The 23,957-nt window shown below is 52.3% G+C and overlaps 6 protein-coding genes across 6 annotated transcripts; 4 read left to right on the forward strand and 2 right to left on the reverse strand.

The window, feature by feature from the left end:
- Window positions 1-329: 329 nt before the first annotated feature.
- On the reverse strand, window positions 330-2,697 carry AYO20_04803 (hypothetical protein; the record flags this gene model as incomplete). Its single annotated transcript, XM_022643098.1, has 3 exons — window positions 330-1,977; window positions 2,032-2,240; window positions 2,299-2,697. The coding sequence occupies 3 exons, from the start codon at window positions 2,695-2,697 to the stop codon at window positions 330-332; spliced, it is 2,256 nt and encodes a 751-aa protein (XP_022500909.1).
- A 1,839-nt stretch (window positions 2,698-4,536) lies between these two features.
- AYO20_04804 (hypothetical protein) lies at window positions 4,537-5,672 on the forward strand (the record flags this gene model as incomplete). The annotated part of the gene is made up of 2 exons (XM_022643099.1): window positions 4,537-4,601; window positions 4,706-5,672. The coding sequence occupies 2 exons, from the start codon at window positions 4,537-4,539 to the stop codon at window positions 5,670-5,672; spliced, it is 1,032 nt and encodes a 343-aa protein (XP_022500910.1).
- Window positions 5,673-9,689: 4,017 nt separating this feature from the next.
- AYO20_04805 (hypothetical protein) lies at window positions 9,690-10,966 on the forward strand (the record flags this gene model as incomplete). Its single annotated transcript, XM_022643100.1, has 3 exons — window positions 9,690-10,329; window positions 10,379-10,615; window positions 10,665-10,966. 3 exons carry the CDS (start codon window positions 9,690-9,692, stop codon window positions 10,964-10,966), a joined length of 1,179 nt encoding a protein of 392 aa, XP_022500911.1.
- Window positions 10,967-12,217: 1,251 nt separating this feature from the next.
- AYO20_04806 (c-x8-c-x5-c-x3-h type zinc finger protein) lies at window positions 12,218-18,300 on the forward strand (the record flags this gene model as incomplete). The annotated part of the gene is made up of 2 exons (XM_022643101.1): window positions 12,218-16,017; window positions 17,010-18,300. 2 exons carry the CDS (start codon window positions 12,218-12,220, stop codon window positions 18,298-18,300), a joined length of 5,091 nt encoding a protein of 1,696 aa, XP_022500912.1.
- Window positions 18,301-19,364: 1,064 nt separating this feature from the next.
- On the forward strand, window positions 19,365-20,624 carry AYO20_04807 (hypothetical protein; the record flags this gene model as incomplete). The annotated part of the gene is made up of 1 exon (XM_022643102.1): window positions 19,365-20,624. One exon carries the CDS (start codon window positions 19,365-19,367, stop codon window positions 20,622-20,624), a length of 1,260 nt encoding a protein of 419 aa, XP_022500913.1.
- A 684-nt stretch (window positions 20,625-21,308) lies between these two features.
- AYO20_04808 (leukotriene A-4 hydrolase/aminopeptidase) lies at window positions 21,309-23,186 on the reverse strand (the record flags this gene model as incomplete). Its single annotated transcript, XM_022643103.1, has 1 exon — window positions 21,309-23,186. The coding sequence occupies one exon, from the start codon at window positions 23,184-23,186 to the stop codon at window positions 21,309-21,311; it is 1,878 nt and encodes a 625-aa protein (XP_022500914.1).
- Between the last annotated feature and the right edge of the window lie 771 nt (window positions 23,187-23,957).

A 23,957-nucleotide genomic window follows, 5' to 3' on the forward strand; every position in this document is an offset into this window, starting at 1 on the left:
CCATTTTGAAGGCAAGCAACTGGACTTGCTGCGACTTTCTGCAACATACGGAATACCGATCAGTCTATCTCAAGCAACAGCCAATGCCTTGTCCGCGCCGGAGTCCATCTTCCTCCTCGCTCTTCGCTCCTCCCTCGCCGTTCGACCTTCAAACAGCCCAACAACAGAGACCAGATAAATGAACGTGTGACCTGGCTGATTGACTGATGGCCAAGGCATGGAGACGAGGCTGAAGAGATGCGAACCCTTACAACCTTGACATATCCTGCAGCCTCACATCCCAGTTTGCTGACCTATGCTGCGTTTGAGTAGATGAGCGAGTCGTTCATCTAGAGGCGCGATTCCCTGCTAAGGCAAGGCATCTCATGTTCATCCACTCTCGTCCACTCTTGATGACGCCCGTACCAAATCCGAGCCGGCCTCAAAAATCGACAAGCCAGGCCCGTCTGAGCATTCTTGAGCATCCCACCACATGTCAAGCGCCCCTTATTGTCCTCTGGTAGCCTCAGCAGGCTCAGTGCCACCTGCTCGTAATCACCAAAGAAAGGGTGTCCACGAATGTCGTCTTGGCTGCTCTTGACTAGCCCATGGCCGAGTGTGACACAGATTTGACCTCCGATTTGGATCGCGTGGCCGTCAGGGTCGAAGCACGGGCCGAGGCACATTGAGTAGACACTGCCCTCGAATGTCACACTGCTTTCGGCCACATCGTTGGGAAATCGCCAGTGTCCCTGGTATTTGATTGGATGCCATGGGGTGACCAGCAACTCGCCCACGCGGCACAGCGTCTGCGCCTGGCCATGGACTCTCGTCTTCAAAACTGCACCCACCATTCGTGGCCCTTTGGGCGTCCACACCAGCATCCCTGTTCTGATGTCCTTGATTGGCTGCTTTGTCGTTCCATCCCCCATCAGAACAGAGCAATTGCCTTCAAAGCAAGGTGCCGAAGACGAGTTGTAGCTGTTCATACTGACATTTCGGTGCGCTATGGTTCTCGTCCCCGTAACTTCACCAGTGGGGCTATACGTGTACACCACCCTCGGGGGACGAGATGGCTTGGGGGTCGGGAGATTGTCAAAAGCAGTGTCGAGCTCGGTGCGAAATTTGATGAAGAGTGGGCTATCCTTGCCGTAGAGCAACGGGCCAGGGTCCTTGAATGAATTGCACATCTGACGCTGATGTGCGTGGAGCAAGCTGGGCAGATAGAGACGACCCCACTTATTCCAGTAGTTTTTGCCCGACGTCCAGGTGAGGGCTTTGGAGATCTGGCCTGCCGGTTCGTCGCCGACGAGCTCCTCGAGGAGCGCCTTGAGTTCAGGTACATCTTTGTTAGGAGATTGTCGCATCACGCTGATAATGTCACCCAGGCGTTTCTGTGCTTCGACGAGAGAGCCTTTGTCCATGTTGTCTTTGCGCAGGCCATCAGACTTCAAGGGAAAGAGAGAGGATATGAATCCACAGAGCTGTGCTCGGCGCAAATGGTATTCCACCCAGGTGTGAGGCTTCACTGTCTTGTCAGAAAACATTGCACAACTCTGAGACTCGCGGGTAGCTCCGTTGGCGACGGTATACTTGAGCGTCACAGTGATGGCCGTGTCTTCGGGTATACCCTCTGGGCACACGAACACCACGTCTCGGGATTGGCCGTATTGAATGTTTCCCAGGTTGAGGATGTGTCCTCGCTCTCCGGCAGCGAACGTTCCAGATGTCGTTCCTATCGAAATGTCCTTGGATAGCTCAACTTCCAACGAAGCCGACATGCCGAGCGTTGTGTAGAGATTGGCAACCGAATGGACGAATACCGTTCCGATCATGCCCGCGTCAGGAATGAAGGCATAGTTTCCCCTGCCTACCTCTGCAATCGACTGCATCAGACCGGAGCGAATCTGGTAGCCAAATCCAAACGTGTGAATGGTTGGTATGACGGGTCTGTCATGGGCTGCAGCCTCTAGCATTGGGGCGAGTTTTGCAACATAGCTGTATGTCGTCAGCGATCAATCAAATCTCTTGTCAATGGCCTCGCATTCATACCCTTGTTTCGGACAGAGATGATTTGGCTGGCCATCGGTCAGAACGTAGAGTCCTTGTACGTTGTCCACAAGCGGCGCCTCCGAGAACAGGTTCAACCCCGTGCGGATGCCGGCCCAGAGGTTGGTGCATGCATCATCACGCAGCTTCTCGATCCTGCTCCATGTCGCCTTCTTTTCGGCAGGTTTCATGAACGTAAGGGGTTGGACGACCTATTAGTCTTCTGGTAAGCATTGTGCAAATGGGTCAGAGTCATGTGGGCCATCTCACCGTTGCATCATCTGAGAAAGTCACAATACCCAGCCTGTCGCCCTGTTCCAAAGTCTCCAGGATGGTTCTTGCAGCGTGTTTGACGAGATCAAGAACGCTCAGCCCAGCTGCTTCCCTCTCATTCTCGTCCTCTACCTCTGGGAGCGGTGCCGCTGCCGACATGCTCCCAGAAACGTCGATGACGAGCACAATGTCGCAACAGGCGCGTTTGAGACCTTGTTCTGGGACCTGCGGTGGTTGAACAGACACAATGAACGCTTCCATATCTTGGAGGGGATGGATTTCGGCAACTGCATGGTCACCAGCATGTACTGAACGAGGGCGTAGCGGCAGTGCGCGGGGATGGTCCACAATGGCAAAGTCTTCTGACATGGTGCTGTCGGCTCGGGAGCTGCTCATGGTGCGAATAGGTTGATTAGAGATGGGAAGTGGTAAGGATGTTGAGGGCATTTGCAGAGCCTGTGCGAGATGCGGATTGCTTATAACAGTCCTGTTTGATCTGATGTTTGCTTTTGTGTCAGTTCCCAGGCAGATATGATTGCTCTTCATGCCGCTAACCTTGTCATGCTTGCGCTCTCTTTGTTGTAATCAGGCGGTCAAGCTGGCTAGCCTCCGGCCGAACGGTTTCCTGCGTTTTCTCGGGATGGGACTGTAGCAGACTTCTCGCAGTCAAAACAATCTGGAATGCTTGTAGGCCAGGACCTGCTCATGATCGCGGAGGACAATCCCCTTCAAATAGTTACGTCGAAGAGGCAGTGAAGCTCTTCTGTGCCCCGGGTTGCCTAGGAGGCTCGTCCATCTCCTTGGCTCAAGGCTGATCCGGGTGGGATCAAAGGTCCATTAGCGTCAAGATACAGGCAGATGGAAGAGTCATCTAACTACCACGCAGAGGCTGTAACGACTAATTACCTGCACGGGTGTTTTGCCAAAGTATAAACTCCATCGAGGAGACCAGAAGGCGGCACAGCAACATGATAGCGTTGTTCAAGAGACGCAGGCAACCACCAGGATGGGGTTCCAGTCTATCATCCAGCTTCCCCGGGGGATATACCAGGACGAACCGCGGGTCATAGACCCATCGAGTACATGCTAGCAGTCGTACATTCTGTTGAGAATCCCCTACCTTGTTTTCTTTTCAGCAGCTGTACGATCGGCACAAGCGAAAGATTTGTGCCGCTGGTGAGCCTGATGAGGCTGAGGAACTGGAGTTGTGGGGTAGCAGAGCCCTGTAAAGCTGGTGATAGGTGCGAACCCGCGCTGGCGCCTCCGAAGGCGGCAGTGCACGATACCGCCGCGGCTCGTGGTAAAACACTTTGGCGCGAACGAATCGAATCACTAAAGGTCCGACAGGCTGAAACCAAAGAGAACTTTGGAGTTCCCACTGAACTATCGAACGAGGTGCCAAAAGGTCTTTAGAACTCCAATTTTATGGTTGACACAGTATACCCGCTCTGAGGCTAAAGTGTAGCTGTCGTCGATACTTGTGTGGAAGAGCTGTGTAGGTCGGCATGTGTGATTAAGAGTGACTGCGTAATATAGTATATGTGGGTTGCCACTGTCCATCAAAACACCAGCCAGCATTAGAGCATGTTTCCAAGCGGCCGCACCACCGCTCCCTTCGTTCCTCGATCCGATCGCATCCATGTCCTTGAGGTCATCATGCCACCAGCACCCACCAGCGAAGCTTGGCCTGCTGATTCATGGTGTTCCTGGAACTTCGTGTTCCCGGACTCCTCCGCAACAATTTCAGCTGGCTTGACGTAGCATATCGAAGGGAAGTGGCGCACATGTCGTGTTGCACTCGACGTAGGCTCGTGTAGAGTCCAAGTCTCTCCCTGTGTGTCCGGGCTAAAAATCCACCACCAGAGAATTGACTTAAACCCATTTTGACAGGGGTTGTGAGCATCCTCGTTGGTCAGTTCGTGGCCAAGAAAACGCCAGATTTGTAAACAGGCAGGATGTTGATCTGGATGCTCCCGGGAGCCAACAATGTCGATAGAATCCGTGAACACGGAGGGGGACTCGGATATAATGAAGCCCAAGGACAAAGCGCGCAAAGGGGAGCGACCGCTGTGTCCGGACATTGCCACATTTGGTCTATATAAGAAACCTACCACCCTGAGGAGCGAGAAGCTTTGGACACAAATACGTCAAAGAGAGTGACAAGCATCGCAATACATACCTTATCGATCAGTCAAACCCCTTCTCCTACCTCATCAGTCTATCCTGACCATCACCATGGGCTCGATCTCGCCAAAGGATGAGACCATTCTCATCACTGGGATTTCAGGCTTCGTGGCTTCGTAAGTGGTTCTCCTCCAGCATATTCTGGTCCATTGCGAGGCCAGGGGTGGTCGCTGCGCAGATCCTGCATCAACCATAGCTCCTGGACTGACCATTGCTTTAGTCATATTGCCCATACCTTCCTGGAAGCCGGATACCGCGTTCGCGGAACCATCCGATCTGAGAAGTCCATTGCTGGCATAAAACAGGCTCATGGGAAGTACGCCGATCAGTTGTCCTTTGTTGTCGTACCCGACATGGCGGCCACCGATGCCTTCAACGGGGCAGTCGACGGTGTGACAGGAATCATCCATACGGCGAATCCCTTCATTCTGGACCCCAAAGACAATGAAGAAGAGCTTCTGAAACCCTCGATCAACGGCGTCTTGAATGTACTCAAGGCTGGGGCCACCCAAGGACCAACCTTACGCCGTGTCGTTCTGACGGCTTCCTTTGCCTGTATCCTTGACCTCAGCCAAGGTCTTCGCCCAGATTATACGTATAGCGAGTCGGATTGGAACCCTGCAACGTTTGAGGAGGCCAAGAACTCATCCAGCGGTGGTTTCACGTACTGTGCTGCAAAAGGTCTGGCTGAGAGGGCAGCTTGGGAATGGATTGAGGAGAACAAACCATCCTTCTCTTTCACTTCTATCTGCCCACCATGGATTTTCGGCCCTTCACTGGCTGGAATCAAGTCTCTGGACCACCTCAACGAGTCGACAGAGGCAATCTGGAAGCTTGTCAATGGATCCACCAAAGATGTTCCTCCGATTGATTTTGCGGGCTTTGCAGACGTAAGAGATGTATCTCTGGCTCATCTGCGTGCATACGAGCTGGAAGAAGCGGGTGGTCAGCGATTCCTTGTCGGATCCCACTTCGACTATCAAACAGCTGTGGACGGTCTCCGCGATGACTTCCCGCAGATCCAGGACCGCATACCACGAGGAACTCCGGGCGCACGAGAGCCAGCGTACCAGGTGAACGGAAGCAAGGCGGAGAAGGTGTTGGGCATCAAATACACACCCCTCAAAGTGACCCTTAAAGACACAGTGGAGGATCTGCTCAACGCGGAAAAGAAGCTAGCAGCCTAAGACACCATAGAGCAGCCACAACATGTTCCTTATTAGGTCCGTACCTGAGGATCGCCTTGAAAGGGAACACTGTGGGTCAAAGACATCTCGCTGGGATACAGAAGGGTGGACCCATTCAGGAGATTCTGAGTGCCGGGGTACTCGTGGATACTGGGCTGACTGGCTGGTAGTCGAAGAGAAAGCGAGACAGGCCTATGATTCCAAGTGCATTCGCAATCTGTCAATTCGGCTTCGGACTATCGTACCGTCTCCATTAGTCTTGTCTCAAGCCACATGATGGTCCGAGCTCCAAGCGGCATCTGAGTTCTGTTCTTTCATTTCTGTCCGCCAGCCACAATTAGCGGAGTGCGAGCATATAATCACGCAGGATTCTCAACGCGGAACAAAGTTTCGTGTATGCATAACGGCAAGCGTGTCTGTTGCGATGTGTACTTGTAGGAGTGCTCCTGCAATGGCGAAGACGGGATTCGCGATTGACCACAAAGGGATTTCGACTAGCTGCCGCTGCCACGTGGTTCTTCCCCTGCGCGAAACACCTAGCTACTGGTTGATTCGCCCCCTTTCCTGCCGGCAAGCGGGATCGGGAAGAACACAAGCCAGGCTAATGGTGCTTTCTTGTGAGGGGGAAGCAAGATGAATGTCTTAGGCCTCGTGTTTTTCGACGTCATCAAGAGGCGAGGTTGGCGTAGTTGGGGTTTGTTGCGAGTCAGCAAAGCATCTTCCAGTTTCAAAGCATGGAGATGTAGTAGTTGTGACTTCATACGGCCGGTGCAGAACACGCGCGATTTGTTCTGGCTTTGTGTGGCCCAACTATCCAACTCGTGACAATGGCCTTTTTGGAACTTTTCCATCTGATCGTTCCTGCATTCCATTTGGCATACATGCCCGTGGGTTCTGGCCATCAATAGTGGCAGAAAGTGAGGCTTGAGAGCTAATGGAAAAAGGCAAAGATCGTCTCCAGGGCGAGGGTGATTCATGATTGCAGGATTCGATAGGGCACCACCGGGTGCGGCCACTGCCTAGTCCCAGGAACATTAGTACTCGCCCTGTTAGTTTCTTGGGGAAAAGAGCCGGGACCAGGCATGGAAACTCAAGATGATGGACCCTGCAGCCCTCGGGATAGGGGGGCACCTTGGGGCTACTGTCTGCAAGGTGGCCGGCGACCAGGCCCCAATGCAGCATAGCAATAACTTAAACATTGAACTGCCGGCATGCGGCTTGCTCGGCTCCCTGTCAAAAGTAGGAATACGGAGTAGGCAGAGATGTGCTGGTGACCGGATGTGGAGGCCATTGAATTGAGGGAGCGAACGACGATTGTGAGTCTGGTTCGCGAGACTCCCGGTGGCACAATTAGGCGAAAAGAAAAGTACCATCGATTTGGGTGAGCTGGTGCTGTTGGTAGAGGAAGCATCTCACACGAGGATGCCACGAGTCGAGCAGTAAGTAAAACGGCTATTCAGGCAAAGAGTTACGGACAGCGGACAGATTCGGCGGGTGGTACATGGCAAAAAAACATGCGAAAGACGGGCAAAAGAAGTTCAGAGATGCGGCAAGAAGCAAGGAATGGCACGTGGGTTGCATACAAGGTCGCTCATCCACTTCGGATACTGGAAGTGGTAGACCGAAGAAAGAGGGTCTTGCGATCGCTGGTCATTGCTACAAGTGATAGGTCTCCTTTGGGGGAAGTACCTGTAGGTCTGTAAACATCGGATGACAATAGGGATGAAATTGAGTGTCTAAGAGTACGAGGTGCCTGCGCTCACCTCGGGTCTCGTACTTATAGTGTCCAAGTAGCACTGTAGGTGATGCCTATCCATCCTCATATTTAACTCGTCCCTACCTACCAAGGAAGTAGAGTTGACGCGGCGGGCGGTGGTGGTCATAATGGTGGAGTGGGCCGCGGGCCTTGGCCCGGGTGATCATACCCAAGGAACCACCCCCTTCAGGCTTTAGGCTTCAGGCTTTCGGGCTTCAGGGGACCCAGCACCCTCACGGTCCCCCTTCCCATTGTCCTTGTCCTTCCACGTTTCTCATGTCAGACACCAGATCTCCTGTGGTGCCAGTAACTGGCTTTCACGCGACACTATGCAACAACCGTCTTGTTTTCTCTTTGAGACAGGTGGCATGACCTCCCAAATTTCGTCTCCTTGGAGTAGTGGTAGTCGATCATTGGTAGCAGCATGTAGGAAAAGCCAGTGGTAGTTAGCTACTTGGCTGGTAGGCTGGGTAGCTACGCAGCCTGGTAGTAGGCATGGCCTTTAATTTCAAATGTCACGACTACAGCAAATACCCAAAGCAATCTAGTCCGGCTCTGCAAAAGGGAAGAGATGACGAGGAGAAAGCCGGGGTGCCACCCAAGTACCCAAGCACCCACGCTTCTTTGTAGCAAAGTCCCCCCAAGAGTAACCACCCATACCCAACCAAAGCTCTCTCCCCCAATTCCCAATGGATACTTTGGTAGCCCCGATCTAGTTCCAAGAACGTCTCTACCATGTCGACTCGGATTAAAGCACCACGTACCTGATTTGATGGGTTGATGGTTTGATCCAGTATCCGTCTGCCAAAATGGATGAGTGGATTGGCCCACTCCCATGGCATTGGATTGGGCCCTGCCCGTCTGTGTCTGCGTCTGCATCTGCAGTCTCCATCTCCATCTCCATATCCATCTCCACGTCCACGTTCGACTCTCTCTCTAACTCTTCTGCAACGTACCTCTTTTTGCCTCTGAAACTTGTTTTCGGCTTTGGCCTTGGGCTCAACCTTTTTTCCATTTTGCCATAGTCAAAGTATACATAGCACATGCTTTGGCCAGGACTCCTCCAGAATTATCCCGTCCTATCATTCTCACCCCCTTGTCGCTGGCCGTAGTGCCCACCTGCGACCTTTCTTACTTCTTCGGACCCTGTGCAGCAAAGCGAACAATCCCTCCCTCCGAACCTCTGGGGTCGACCAAACCTCAACCCTCTCCTTGAATCCTTACTTCTCCTGGCGCCAACTTTGATCTGCCCCTCAAGATTGCTATCTTGGACAGATCTCGCCGACTCAAACCGACAATCTTTCCAACCATCTCTGCAGTCGACCGCAACTAGATCAAATCCCTCCTCTGCCATCTCCCGCCGACCGCTCCTCTGTGCGACACCTGATCTCACGACCTCACCAGATTGAACGACCGTATTTTCGCGGCCTTTCTTCTGGCAAGCTGCATGCCCTCGATCTGGCTCCACAACATCTTCCGCTCCACGTTTTTCTGAATAAGACCTCCCACCCTGCAGAGTGTTTGGAAGGACAATCAGTTCGGGCGCTCTCCGATCTGGGACGGACCTTCTCGTAAAAGAGTCTGGTGTTGGAGCACAGGATATTGCGACAACCAGAGGATTAAGATCTCATCTACTACACCCTGGTTATCAAGCGATCGGCTTTTTTCTTCCTTCAACATCGCGCAGCGCATTGATCCCCACCCCGGTCACTCGATACAAGGCCCCATTCTGCGCTGGGTCGTCGCATCGTTCTTGGAAAGTGTTGTGCCACTTGGTGCTGCAGTGTCAGCGTCTCCGGATCACCTTTTCATCAGAGTGCGCCCGACGTTCCATTTGTTGGATCCTACGGACCAATAAATTTTGGGAATCACGAGCGATTCGAGCGACGAGTCAGGGATCTTCACCACCGTGTTCGAGCGCCATATGCGCCAGGAGGCAGTTTCTGCGAGCCATCTGAGCTGATCATATTCGACACATACACATCAACGGCTTTGACATGATGGAGACCACGAGCCACCGTCCTTGGGAGTCGAATCCCCCTCACAGTCTCCCACAGACACTGCCGTCAATAGCTTCTTTGACTTCAAAGCTTCCAGTCCAGCCGCTGGACAGAGCCCCGTCAGACCTTTCAATCCATCCACCCCAGAGAGATTCGGGAAGTTGGATGACTCCCGGTACCCGTCAGTGCTCGGTCCCTGCGGAAATGATTAGATGTGTTGCTAACCTTACGCTCATAGTGTCGGGGTCTTCGACAAATTCGATGCCATACCTGAACTCTGCCCACTCTCCGACCGGCACAGGCACATCTCCTTACACTCCAGACAACCCTTCCGCACCTCCAGCTCCGTTCAACGGTGGCCTGCACCCGCAGCCGAACGGACTTCCACCGCCAACGTCAGACCCGAACTCCAATCCAAACAGAGGTAGTGGTGACTTTGACGACTCGCGGAGGAGCAGTGTTGCTTCCAACAGCATACATACAGGCATGAATAACCTCGGCCTCGGCCCTACATCTCCTTATACAAGCACCAATGCCTCTCAGACATCCCTCGTCTCTGGCCTCCAGAGGGAGCGAGGCATCCAGACAAATGGGTATGCGGGAGGAGGCGGCAGATATTCAACAATGAGCGGTCCAATCTCCTCGTTTAGTTCGAGTCGCGGTGGAAGGAGTGGTTTTGCCGCAGGACGAGTAGCCCCCCCAATTCTCGAGAACCCGAAACAGGAGGTCTACAGTGCAGAAGCCCCGACTCGAGGCCAGGCTTATGCCTTTCCTGACCCAGACGCGCCTCGTCCGCCGGGCAGAACACCATCGACGTACTCGCGGAGGAACAGCTTCGCAGAGTCATTCTCCAGCAGTATTTTGACAATGGAGTCGAACAGACTACCATTAGGGCAGCAAGGTAAGCTTTCATATAGCGGGAGAATTGTGATGCATCTAACCAGTACCAGAACTCCCCGATACTCATCATCACAGTTTACAACACAAACAATTAGACAGCCTTCGAGGCGATCCCGACTCTCCGAACGGAACCACGCCCTACAGCCGTACACCAGAACTTCGAGTAACTCACAAGCTAGCCGAGCGGAAGAGACGAAGTGAGATGAAGGATTGCTTTGAACAGCTGAGAAGCCGATTGCCAGCCAGTCAAAACAATAAGTCAAGTAAATGGGAAACGCTGTCACGAGGTGAGTTTGTCCTGCGCCGTGAGCCTGGAATCCCACTAATCTCCCTTAGCCATTGACTACATTACACAACTTGAAAATCAGAACAAGCAAGCACGAGCAGAGTTTGAGAACCAGCGCATGAAGATGGCGGAACTTGAAGCCAAGATGCACGAAATGAATCGACAGATGCAGGGAATACAGCAACCTCAAGGCTCCTTTCCGCCTCCACCGACTGTGATGCCACAGAGTCCACTTGGATACGGACCTCACTTTAACAACCATATTGATGGGTCCAACGAACCAGCACGGACACTTCCGCCGATAATGGGCAGCACCTCGATGCAGGGCATACAATATGATGACCGGCGATAGTGCTGTCTCTCATGGTCCGGGCACTCCCCACCGGACTATTTTCTTTTGGGTTACACTATTTTGACATTTTGATTCTTTTGTGCATTACACTGGAATTGGGGAGCTTTTAACCAAAAGCATCGTGCATTCACGGAAGAGGCACGACTTCTGGGCTCCGAGGGGTGGGGTCGATCATTTGATTCATGATACCATGGTCAACGGGATATGTTTTTTTCAGGGCATGGAGCAAAATCACTGGGGCTTGAGAACTGTCGAGCCCCATTGCGTCGCATATAAGGTTGCGACAGTTATTCGAAGCAGAAGCTAGAGACTTGCTGCTCTCGACTGTTAGATAAGTTGGGTTTTTCTTTTCAGACTACGGCCGGTATGGTCTGTGTATACGAGTCTTGGAGATATAAAGCCACACGCCTCCACGAGTGATTTCTGTCCCAAAATATGAAAGAAGCCGCTTGGATCCCGCAGCCTTGTCACGTGCTTTGTGAAACATTTCGTCTTATGTAATACAGCCTTGTGGCCCAGCGATTGGTTCTCGTTGCTCCTCTATCTTTGTCTGACCGCGCGCGTAATTTCGTCTTCGACTTCGTCTCCTCCAATTATCGACCGCCTTTCAACCTGAAGCAATCGACTCTGAAGTCTGGCTAGCCGCCAGGTCGGATATCATGCGATATGCACTGTTCTCCCCCAGGATCTAAGTTTGGGACAGTGCCCGCCGCAAGCTCAGATCCAAGGAAACGTGTTGCGTCCCCGAGCCTCAGACAAAAAATGGGGCATGGCAGCCTTCAGAGAAGCCTCACAGGAGCCTCGTCTGAGAACTGCCCCCGCTGGGCGCGGATGGACCTTGACAACTGTAGATATCGTGATGTCTACCAATCCCTTTTTGCCAGACCCAGTCCCCGCCTTCGATCAAGTCAAATAGTGATGCCACCAGGAACTTTCCTGTCAACTTTCCTTATTGTTATTTCCTTCTTATTATACTCATTGTACAATAATCTACACTGATTCCGCAGGCAGGTTCCTTCCATGCTCACAAGACGCACTAACTGTCGACTTTGAAACGGTCTCACTGGTTGATTCACCGAGAGCAAAACATATTGACTCAAAAACATGGACAATGAATAGAAGGCTACAGCGATAAGCCTAAGCAACCCCCCTAAAATCCTCATCCGCCTGAAAAGAAGCGATGCTAAATTTCGTCCCTACTTTTACCTGCACACACCATCACCTTCTCCAGAATATCATTCACTTTCAGTGATGGCGGTCGGTTTTCAAAACCCACACAGTCGTGGTGCAACTTCGAAGGAAACTGAATTAGTGCACCATCAGCCCAGCGTTGCTCCAGCGTTTCCACTATCGTCCCCTCAACAGGAGCCTCTCACGACGTTTAAACCCATTAATGGCGGCATGACATTGGCACCAAACGAGACCTTCTTTTCCCCAAATCCTTTCGCTTCCAGCTCTTCCGACGATGACACTGGATCTTCGAGTGGCCAGGATGAATTCCACCTTGAGAGATATAGTCAAGAAACGAATAGAAATGGACAGGTTTCGGGACCAAAGCGCAAGCAGTCCAGTCGACGAAAGCATCAGCAGAAGTTAGTCGGACCTCGAACCGACAAGAAGACTCGCCCAGGATTGAATATTGTCACCAATTTCCCCGCACAGGCCAAACGAGCGCAAACTGATGGGCTTGTCATTGAACAGGTGCAGTCACAAAGACCTCGCCTGGGCCCGAGATACACCACATCCGTCCTGTCGGCTAAAGCTGAGCATGTAAGCCACTTGGTACCCGACTCTATTCCCAATCACAACATGAAAGGACCGCTAAATCACAATGGAGAAGTCTTGAAGAGGACCATCGCCCGACAAGCTGTTTCGAAGTTACAAGAGTCACAAGCGGCGCGAAAGGCGAGGGAGGAGTCTCGTGTGATCGGAAAGATGGACAATGGCGGACAAGCTCACGGGATTGTCAAAGAGGAGGAGCTCCGAGAACCAACCAATGCCCTAGGTGATTACTCACCGGAGGCTCGATCAATCGTTATAGGAATTAGTGTTCCCGAACACGAACTGGACGCACACCGTTCTGCTGGTGGCGTAAGCAATACCTACTCCGCGATCACGCCAGACACGCCTGCAATCGTGGTTACTCCAGCTGAAGAAACAGATTCTTGGAAACCGCCTTTCTTCGGCAAGGGTCGGCCTATATCGAGCACGTATTCTCCAAATACGCGTAGCGAAACGCAGATCCGAGACAGTGAACTGCCGCCGGTGCCGAAGATTCCGTTGAGACACGCACACTATGATGACCAAGTTCAGCCAACGATAGGCGCAAACATTGCTCAATCCACCCGAGGTGCCAGCCAAAAGGATGCAGAGGACTATGACAGTGACGGTGGATCCCATCAATCTCTGGAGGAGATATCGAGGATGTCATCCGATAGCCAAGAACAAATTCTCCCCTCAGATATAGAAAGCAGACGGCGCAAATCACAGGGTTGGTGGAATCTTATGCTCTCGCCCATGCTTTCGAGGAAGGGCACGACCACAGAGAAACCCAAGAGCAAGAGTCCAGCGACGCCTCCCGTTCCTTCGCTGCCAGCCGATATACGTCTTTCCAAAAGTGACATCGTTTCTCCTCTCACCTCCGAATCTCCAGAAACACCCCGGCGGCTCGGATTGGCAAGTGCTAGGGCAAGTATTTGGTCGAGGTGGACAACATGGGAAAGACAAAGAGATGGCAGTTTGCATTCTCCTCCCGCCAATTTACCTCTTCCTGATGTCGATCAATCTCCACATCTAGTACAAGATGTTAACCCAGGCACAGCGTGGCCTGTCGTCGATTTCACCAAAGGTCTCGCAGCAGAATATTATCATGCTTGTGCTGTCGAACAATTGACGGGTGTTCCATACTTTGAATGCCACAACCACTCCTGTGCCAACAGATTACCAAAGCTTCATTCAGTTTTTGACAAAGGAGTCGTTGCTGAGCCCGCTCAGGACGTCTCTGATTCGAGGCGGGTGGATGCTGACCTTGAGGAGACTGTAGATGCTCCAGATAATGAAGAGAGAGTGCTGAGTCGTGGTGTTTCCATCCGCTCAGAGCCTGAAGAACTGTCACCAAATGTCAGACAAGCAGAAACCGCCGCGGTTGTCAAGGCAAAGTCTGTGGAGAGTCCGGACGTCAAACAGGTGGAATCACAACAGAAGGAGGCTGCCACACCATTGCCTCTCGCGGTTGACACCTCACAGGCACCAAGGCAGTCGGTCACGAGCACGGAACAGCCTCGTCGTGAAGCACATTATCCCAGTATCGCTGCCGTTGCGGCTCAACCGCCAATTTTGTCACCAGGTCCTGTCTCTCCAGCGATGCAGCATACAATGACATCTCAGGGTGCCGTCCCAATGACACAAGTCGACTACCAACCCAGCCAACCACGTTCGTTGGAGCAAACCACACCATCAGACCAGCCACAAGCGGCAGCGCCAACGCAGCCACCGTCAGTCACGATTCATAACCATGCGTTTTATAGCGAAACATTCGCAAATGGAGACGACAACACTGTTCGGGAAGCGAGAAGAGATGCCATGGAGCGGCTTGAATCTACCACCTCGACCCAAGAAGTCAGCCAAAAGCAGGAAGTCATAAGGCAAGAAATGCCAGTTTCTCACGAATCAGAAACCCCCAAAAAGGCAAGTCTGATGACCAGAGTTAAAGGGCTTCTTCGTCGAAAAAAGGCGGGCAACAAGGACGACGCGGACAAGAAAAAGAAACGTCGATGGACACTCGTCATTGGCATCATCCTATTTATCATCGTCCTAGTGTGTGTTCTCCTAGCCACCTTCCTCACAAGGACAGGCGACAGCACTCCTGTACAGAGCCAGTGGCTGAATCTTACCGGTTATCCTCCCATTCCCACGGGCATATCCACCATAGCCAGACCTGATGTCGTCAAGCAGCAGTCCCAATGTGTGGGACCCAACACAATGTGGAGCTGTGCTCTGCCCAAAGAGGAGCAGTTCGAGGTTGCTCCCAACTCTCCGGACCAGCCGAACTTTCGATTCGAGATCAACTTTCGAAACGGCACTGTACCAGCGAATATGACGGTACCCATACAAGAGCTCAGGAAGAGGTCAGAGCGGCGCCTGCGCAAGAGGGCGGACAATCCGTTTACAAACGATCTGTTTGATCCCAACCCGACGCCACCAAGCCGAGCGGACCAAATCTTCATGGGCAACACGACCGACAACATCACGAAGCCGTTCGAGGGGGAGCAGACGCCTTTCTATATTACATTCATTCCAGTGTTTCCTATCGACCCTTCAAATACAACCGCCACGGCATCTAGCCCGACAGGCTCCAAGCTTCGAAGGCGTCAGTCGACGAATTCCTCAGATGCCATTCCGGCGCCCGACGTCCTGAGCGACGGGAGTGCTGCGCCTGCCAACCTCCTCCCTAACGATCCGTACCCTTCATCTCAGCCGATGAAACTGTACAACAGAGGTCAAGCGGACGAGCACTACGGCTTCTACATCTACTACGACAAGGCCATTTTCTTGCATTCGACGGCAGCCTTGAACACCTCGGAATTTACAGACAACAATGGAATTGACCCCGAGGACGAAAACGGGGGTTCCACTCGCGATCAGTCCCGACTGCGGTGCACCTTTAGTCAAACGAGGTTCCTGGTCCGCATGTGGACCAACCCAGCCTTTGGCGCAACGCTTCTCCCTGCCGCCTCAAATGGGACCAACTCGACCGACGTAGGGAGCAGCAATTCAGCAACCGATTTCAGCCGACCAGGCTCATTTCCGTACCCGACGACGATCAGTTTTGACCGACACGGGGGCAACATCAACAAGAAAGCAGTGTATTGTTACGGCGTAGACCAACTGCAGGTTATCCAGTCCGATATCAAGACGATCGTGCCAGAGTTCAGAAGTGTTTCAGGGACCTTGATCAACGCGGCGCCAGGTCTTGTGAATGGCACCATCAGCGACGACACTGGATTCGACCAGGAAGCAGGCGGTATCGACGGGGGGACTGGAGGATGTGAGTGTGTTTGGCAGAATTGGAGCTGATTGATTGTTTTGAAGATGATGAAGTGACATGAGCACCAGGGATTTTTGGCTATTGGACCAAAAGCCGACATGACTGTTTTATCTCCTTGTTCCAAAAAAAAAAGGTGCCATGGTGTTTTTTTTTTACGGGGATGTAAGATAAGATACACTTGAGATAAACTGGCGAAGGTGTCAAAGGACATCATCGGGGGTTATGGAGTTTTTGAGGGAATGGCTAGGCTGGGTTGTGTTTATCGACCAAAAAAGGAAATGGAAATGGAATTGTGCAGCAGGAACTGTACGGAAAAAGCACGGCGCACGAACACACATTCTCTCTGTCTACCAACCTCCCTCTGGATATGGGATCTAGTGATGGGATGGCACAAGGTTATATCAACAAGGGTCCTTCAGCGGAGAGGCATAGAAAATATATTGACCTATCCGCCTACCTAAGCACTTACCCAGATATCGAGGTATGTACCTCGTAATGAATTACCTACCTCTCCAAACGAGAGAGGAATGGTGCTACCTCCCTAGATCCTCGTACCCTATACTACTACCTAGGTAGGTAGGCATACGACTACTGTCAAGTCTCGCTTGTTCTATTATTCTCGTCTTCTTTCCGTGATATATGTATACGTGTACTCGGCGAGTCGGTAGGTATACAATGATGAGTAGGTGGAGATGGACCTGGTCGGTGACGTATTGAATGTTGGGGACGATTACGCAAGTCGTGACATGCCACCAGCACAACCACCAAGTATTGGTACCGCACCTGCCGTTATATCTACTCTGTGAGAGACACACTCATCATTACCTAGTAATTTTCTCCGCCAGTTGAGCTATAGAGCACTTCACCACCTCCCACCGTTTCGGCATGAAGAACGATCGTCAACACAGGTAAGAAAACCCCGTATACCCCCATTACGACCAGCAACTCAACTGGCGTGAACCGTGTCTGACAGTCATTGACATCTTAAACACGCAGACGGAAGAAGGTCGGAGACTGGCTCCCCGATCACGATGTTCACCGAGAATGGCTCGGTGGCGTCATCCAAGAGGTGGACCAGAACCCCAAAGATCTTCACCCGGTCTTGGTCGAATTCAAGGAGTTGATCGAAAACAACACTCGAGTGTACATGCTCTTTGAGTCCATGTTTGAGCAGGTCCCTAAGAAGGAGCCCTACAACAACGACCCTCGCGGAGAGGGACATCCCCAGGTCCGCGACTATATCCATATGCTTCGTGTCATCAATTACATATTGACCACGCCGCCATCATGGTCCGAGAGTTCGGCGCGCACTGGACTGGTGGGTCTTCCGTTCAACGCCCTCTTCGATTGGCCCATGGGAACAGCTTCGGGGTACGCCGTGTTTCTTGACCCAGACGTAAACAAAATGTTGAAGAAAGTCCTCAATGCATGGGGAGACTTTCTTCGCTCTCCAGAATCGGCAAAGGTCCTGGAGAAAGACGCTCAAGGGAGCTGGTTTGGTCCGCATGGCCAGGAGGAGCTCACCACGACAGCCAATTTGGGCAACACAGGTTACAAGTTTGAGGAATTGTTCCAGTGCGATCCATCAAAGCCTCACATGGGTTACAAATCCTGGGATGATTTCTTCACGCGGCTCTTCAAGGAGGAGGCACGGCCGGTGGCCAGTCCCGAGGACGACAATGTGATTGCAAACGCGTGCGAATCCAAGACATTCAAGGTGGCGCGCGACGTCAAGGCGCGAGACCATTTCTGGCTCAAGGGACAGCCGTATTCAGTGATCGACATGTTGGCACAGGATCCCTGGGCGGACCAGTTCGTTGGAGGGACCGTATACCAAGCTTTTCTTAGCGCATTGAGCTATCATCGCTGGCATGCACCTGTCTCCGGCAAACTGGTCAAAGCATACGTGGTGGACGGGACCTACTATTCAGAGCCTTTGTTCGAAGACTTCAAACCCGACCACCCTGCGGATCCTGAGGGTGAAGTCACCAGTCAAGGATATTTGACGGCCACGGCCACACGGGCGATCATGTTCTTTGAAGCAGACAATCCAACTATTGGGCTCATGGCGTTTCTAGGTATCGGTATGTGCGAAGTATCGACTTGCGAAATCACGGTCAAGGAGGGTCAGCATGTGAAGAAGGGCGACGAGATTGGCATGTTCCATTTCGGAGGATCGACACATTGCTTGATGTTCAGGAAGGGGGTTCGTGTCGAAGGATTTCCAGAGCCACACCCTGAGCATAATATCCCTGTGCGAAGTGAGTTGGCGAAGGTGAAGGTGTAGTGGTCGTGGGACACCGAAGACGAAAGGAATAATCGAGACTAAAATGTGAGGGCGCAGGCACGCAGTCACGTGGCATAGAGTATCAACATCACGTGCTGTCACGCAAGATGGCATATGGCATTACATCATCGTAACTTGCCGTTGGTTGGTGCCGGAAGTTGCTGCTTTTTCCATCATTGGATGCAGTTAGTGGCTCAGCGACGTCATTGTGCAAAATCACTGCAAAATTATGGCGGCCATGCATTCCGGCTGAACAAAGAGCAATTGATTGGTGACCTGCTGCTTTGTTACTGGCCGTGTCGCTGCTCTAGTGCTTTCCGCCGCTCTAATCTCGGTAGTATTCACAGCCGGACATTGTCAGAACTTTTTCCTCACACCAACAAAGCTTGACAACGTCGTCCATGACCCTTTCACATCCACTATGGAAACGACCCTCCCTATAGCTATGTTGCTGCTTTACTGACCCGGATACCCCAGAGATCTCTTTACCCTCTTCAGCCTAGATTCTCTATCCACCATTGGGCACTTGACAAGCCCATCCTGGAATTTTCATGACTACAATTAACTCGGATCTACCAGTCATCATATTTCTCTCATGTAACACTAGACAGACAGCGTTTCTGTCAGCCAGAAAATGCACACTCCGTGACGCTGCATGCAGGAAAGGGGGCTCGCTCGTGCCTCGAGACCCGTTTGAGGCGGCGAAGCATGTCTCTCGCGTGTGTCTCCCGTGCTCCTCTTGCTGTTTTTTCCTTGGGTCGATATTCAGGAACTCCGCGGCTCATTACAATTCGGTAGGTTGATGGGTTGATGGGTGCCCTTGGATCTGATCTGATCCGTTTGACTGTCTCCCGCTGCTTTCTCAAACCCAGTTCCATCGTTTACCCGACTCGCCGGAACTCTGGCCGCGGAAGTTGGTTTCACAATGCCATGTAGAGGTATATGTAAAGCCTTTGCTGGCCCTTGGTCTCGGGCATTGGCAAAAGTCAAGCAAGACGCCTCTTCGAGAGAAAAACCAGGAGGACTGTCGTCTCTGTGTCGAAACATCAGCGTTACTGTGAACCATGCCTCAAACGGATGCCAATGGCTCAATCAAGCCCCATCCATCAAATCCCACCCCCAAGGCCGCTTCGAAGCCCAGGTCACCATTCGACATAGACAACTACCTCAATCCCTGGATTCCTCGCAATCCTTTGCGATTCCTGCCTCCCTGGATTTCGTACTGGTTCGGCTACCGCACCCCTTCGTCCACCATCGCACATCACCCGTGTCTCTGTTTCCTCCCCAAGTCGTACCTTGAATACTTCCACCCGTCGGAATGGTTCTATACCTACCACCTCCACACCTTCTTTCTCTACCTGTCGATCCTAGTCGGTGCCTTCTGTGGCGTCGCCATCATCGAAAATGTCTTCCTCGCCCTTCCCCAGTTGTCGGGACACACGGTACCCATCGTCATCGCGTCATTCGGTGCTGCAGCCATCTTGGAGTACAATACCATTGAATCACCGCTGGCCCAGCCGAGAAACCTGATTTTCGGACACTTCTTAGCAGCCGTCATTGGAGTGGGCATCACCAAGCTATTTTTGTTGCTGCCGCCAGACCGATTCGAAGAGCAGAGGTGGGCCGCCGGCGCGCTCGCGGTCGGATGCGCATCCATTGTAATGAGCTTCACCAAAACCATCCACCCACCCGCGGGCGCCACTGCGCTACTGGCGGCGACGAACCAGGAGATCCAAGACTTGGGATGGTGGCTATTGCCCCTCGTGCTGCTGGCGGCTATGTTGATGCTGGCCAGCGCGCTTGTGGTGAACAATCTCTCCGGGAGACGCTACCCGGTGTACTGGTGGACGCCGGTCGATCTGAAACACCTCAGGGAACAGAGGAGGCAAACGAGGCTGGCGAGGAAGTTGGAGACTGAAGGGCTTGGAGGGGATGTCGAGACGGGCACCAAACGGCGATCGTTGCCTGGCGGGGCGGACAGCGAGGACCTCTCAGACACCACTACCGAGGGAGGCGGCGCTGACAGCTACGGACACGGGTCATCGCCCGAGATCATGCGGACTCTGAGTCGCGCGGTGACCTATTCGTCGACCGACAGGGTTCCTCGACTAGTCGGCACCGAGACACACCAATCCATGACGGCGCGGCAGAAATCCAGGGAGGAGAGAGAACTCGGCGAGGAGGTCGTCGAGGGCGAGAGCATCTTCATCTCCAAGGACCGCATGATCGTGCCCGAGTGGCTCGACCTGAGCGATTGGGAAGACGAGGTTCTCCGGATCCTGATGGTGCGGATGAAGGAGCATCATTCGTCGTCGTCGTCATAATCGCCCTCTTCTTCTTCTTCGGACCGGAATTGCATGTGATCCCAGGTGTCTTGCTTGAGTAAGAGATGATTGTGGGATGATTGGGGAGAGCATGCAGTCCTTTTGATACCCCCGGCATATTTCTTTCCATGGTCACGTTCAGAGCATAGCACAGCATATCACAGCATAGCGCGGCGTCTTTTTTTTTCATGGATGGCATCAGCATCAGCATCAGCGTGGATGGGCATGAGCATGAGCGTGGCTTCGTGTGCGATTCTCTTCCTCCAGAAGAGATCAAAAGTTTTTCAGGTACGCAGCACATATACGTTTACATACATTATACAGATTGTACAGATAGATATTATATAAACACTTACATAATACATACAAGCATACACAGTACATGTATGAGCTACATATATATTCGGGCAGGGAGCGGGCGGTTCTGATGACAACGTGCAGGACCTGTAATCTCTACTACTTGCTCGTATTTCTTGTCCCAGCTTCTTCTCGAGATAGTAGTGATATAGTACGTGAATGAATATACATTGACAAGACACGTATATCCGGCAGATCTGGCTACAAGTCTCCTATTCCCATACCCATGCCCGTGCCCATGCCCATGCGATTTATTGCCCGGCGTCTTTCCCTGGCGTTGTGCGTGGCGTGCTTGTATCGCGCAGAACTGCTCACCACACGCATACCCTACTTTTGCTCCTGTTTACTCCCAAACAGATCCTTGGCCACGAGACCTCGGCAGATCGGGTGATAAAAGTCCTTGTTCTTCTCAAAGGTCTCAACCGCCAGCTGATAGTCCATCTTCATCAACCCCTTGTACAGCGGCCGGACAAACTTCATCCTGCCCACTTCCCCTAGGAGCTTCGTGACAAATCCCTTGATCGTCCAGTCCCCAGCCTTCATCGCGACTTGGTAGTACCGAGCCGAGATCTCGACGTTTCGCGTCTCCTTCAGGTCGTAGATGAAACCCATGTAGTTGACGTGCGGCTGAGGCAACTTGTCCGCGAACGTGAGCAGTTTCTCGAGAAAGACGACAATCTGGTTCGCCGACCAGCCATCAATGTCGAATTTGCTGGGTCCAAAATCAGGGTTGGGGTTCTTGGTGAATTTCTCCCACTGATCAGCAAGCCGGTAGCATTGATCGACGAGCGACGTGTCAAAGTCAGGCTTGGGCGGGTAACCGGGCTTGTAGAACCAGGTATCCCAATCAATGGTAGCTAGCTTTTGCGAGACCGTCTTGTTGGACTTGAAGAAGTCGAGCAGTGTCTGCTTGAAGTCATAGCTGTCGAGTGATTTGCCCCGCCACGTCTCAAAATAATGAGGGATGAATTTGTCAAATTCCTCCTTGGAGATCAGTTTCTCAATGTAGTACAAGAAAATGAAACCCTTTTCGTACGGAATGCTCGAGAATGCATCGTCAGGGTCCTTGCCCTTCAAGTCGATGACAAGCTTCGTAAATTCATGTTGCTCGCCAAACTGTTCACTGATGGATTGCTCAAGCGCCTTCCACCCTATAACCGCTGAGAAATCGCGCCACTGGTCGCCACCATGCACGATGGCTTGGATGCGCCGTTCGAGGTAAGTCGTCCAGCCTTCATTCAGCCAAAAGTGTTCCCATGACGCATTGGAGACAAGGTTCCCAGACCAGGAGTGCGACAATTCGTGAGCAATCACATCGACATTTTGACGGTCCCCGGATATAATAGTAGGCGTAGCGAATGTATAGACGGGGTTTTCCATGCCCCCATAGGGGAATGACGGCGGGAGAACGAGGACATTGTACTCACCCCACGCATAAGGGTAGACGAGCGACTCGCCCGCTTTCAAGAACTTCTCTGTATCCTCTTCCAATTCCCATTTACACTCTTTGAGCTCATCAGGGCCGGTAGCAACAAGGCTCCGAGGGCCTACATTGGCGGTAGCAATGTCACCGCTAGCGAGAGCAAACAAATACGAGGGAATGGGTACCTTCTGGTGGAATTTGTATAGCTGAGAGGACCCATCGCGGGACGGGCACACCGGATTGTCTTTGGCCCCAATGCCGGATGCGATAACCGGCAGGGGCGACTTGATCAGGAAATCGAATGGTGCTTTGACATCCGGGGTATCCTGACAAGGGAAAATGGACCGAGCGTGTATGGCTTGACATTGTGAAAACATATACGGATGTTTCTTATTGGAAGTTTGGGCCGGAGTCAGCCATTGCAATGCGGTGCAGGCGGACGTCGTTTCTAAGTTGATTTCGATGTCAATCTTCTCGTTCAATTGTGGCTTCCGACCGAGCTTAATCTTCAAGGGACTGCCGTATGGCTCAACCCGCTTGAGCAATTCCCACTCGGCTGGTTTACCATCTGCCTTGATGCTGTGGATTTGCACATGGCTGGTGTCGAGCAAGATCTCATCACTGTCGCCATCCGTGATGGACTCGAAGCTGTGGACGACGCTGCCCTTCAATTTCTGCTTGTCGAACAAGATGTCCAAGCTGGTGGAGGTGTGGAGTGTCCGCCAATTATTGTAGTTGGAAAGGGTGTTGGGATCACGAGGAGTGTGAATGGTGGTTGCCATATTGCGAACTATGGTCCCACAGAGTCTGCTTCGAGGACCAAGGCCAGGCTTCCCAAAGGCCAATCTTGATAAAGTTCCAGATAGGATGGACGTCAAGAAGGGTGTGGCCCAAATTTGAATCCCGACCATGCGGTGAAGATACAATAACAACCTATCCTGCCAATCAGCTTTCGAGGTGGAAGAGCTGCTATGACCCTTTTAGGCTGCCGGTCTCAGAATGCCAGCAGAAATTGAGCGAATGATGGGCATCTCAGAGAAGTTGTAACGTCTGGCAAGTTGCGTGGCTGCGTGGCTGGATTGAAGGCTGGCGGTGAGTCTCGCGATGCTTGGCACCGGATCGGAACAACTTTCCGCCGTCATAACTGCACAAATACCGAGTAGAAACTGCCTTGAAGCGCAGCGCATGTGCAAGTCGATGCTCCATGATCCTGACTCCGTATTGTTCCAGACTCAACGCCCATATTCCACATCAAGTCCTCTATACCCCATACTCTGTAATCCGTACATTTGACCCGAGCTCCATCCCTCATTCCTCCCGCGAAACGACAGGCCTCCAGCATGTGGATTCATTCCGCAGCATTGCCTTTATGCCTAACCCCCAAGCTTCCAAGCCCCAGCAGAGCGGCTAGAGGGACTGAAAATGCAACCACGAATCCACCCGTTGTCTAGCCCTGGAAGTCCGCTTCCGCGCCTTACGAGAATCCGCCAAACTCCTAGTTTATTGCGACGGGGTTCGTCAGCGGTGTGTTTCAGGACCTGAGCTTCGGTGAG

Source organism: Fonsecaea nubica, assembly GCF_001646965.1.
Source record: "Fonsecaea nubica strain CBS 269.64 chromosome Unknown Scaff26, whole genome shotgun sequence".
Classification (NCBI taxonomy): domain Eukaryota; kingdom Fungi; phylum Ascomycota; class Eurotiomycetes; order Chaetothyriales; family Herpotrichiellaceae; genus Fonsecaea; species Fonsecaea nubica.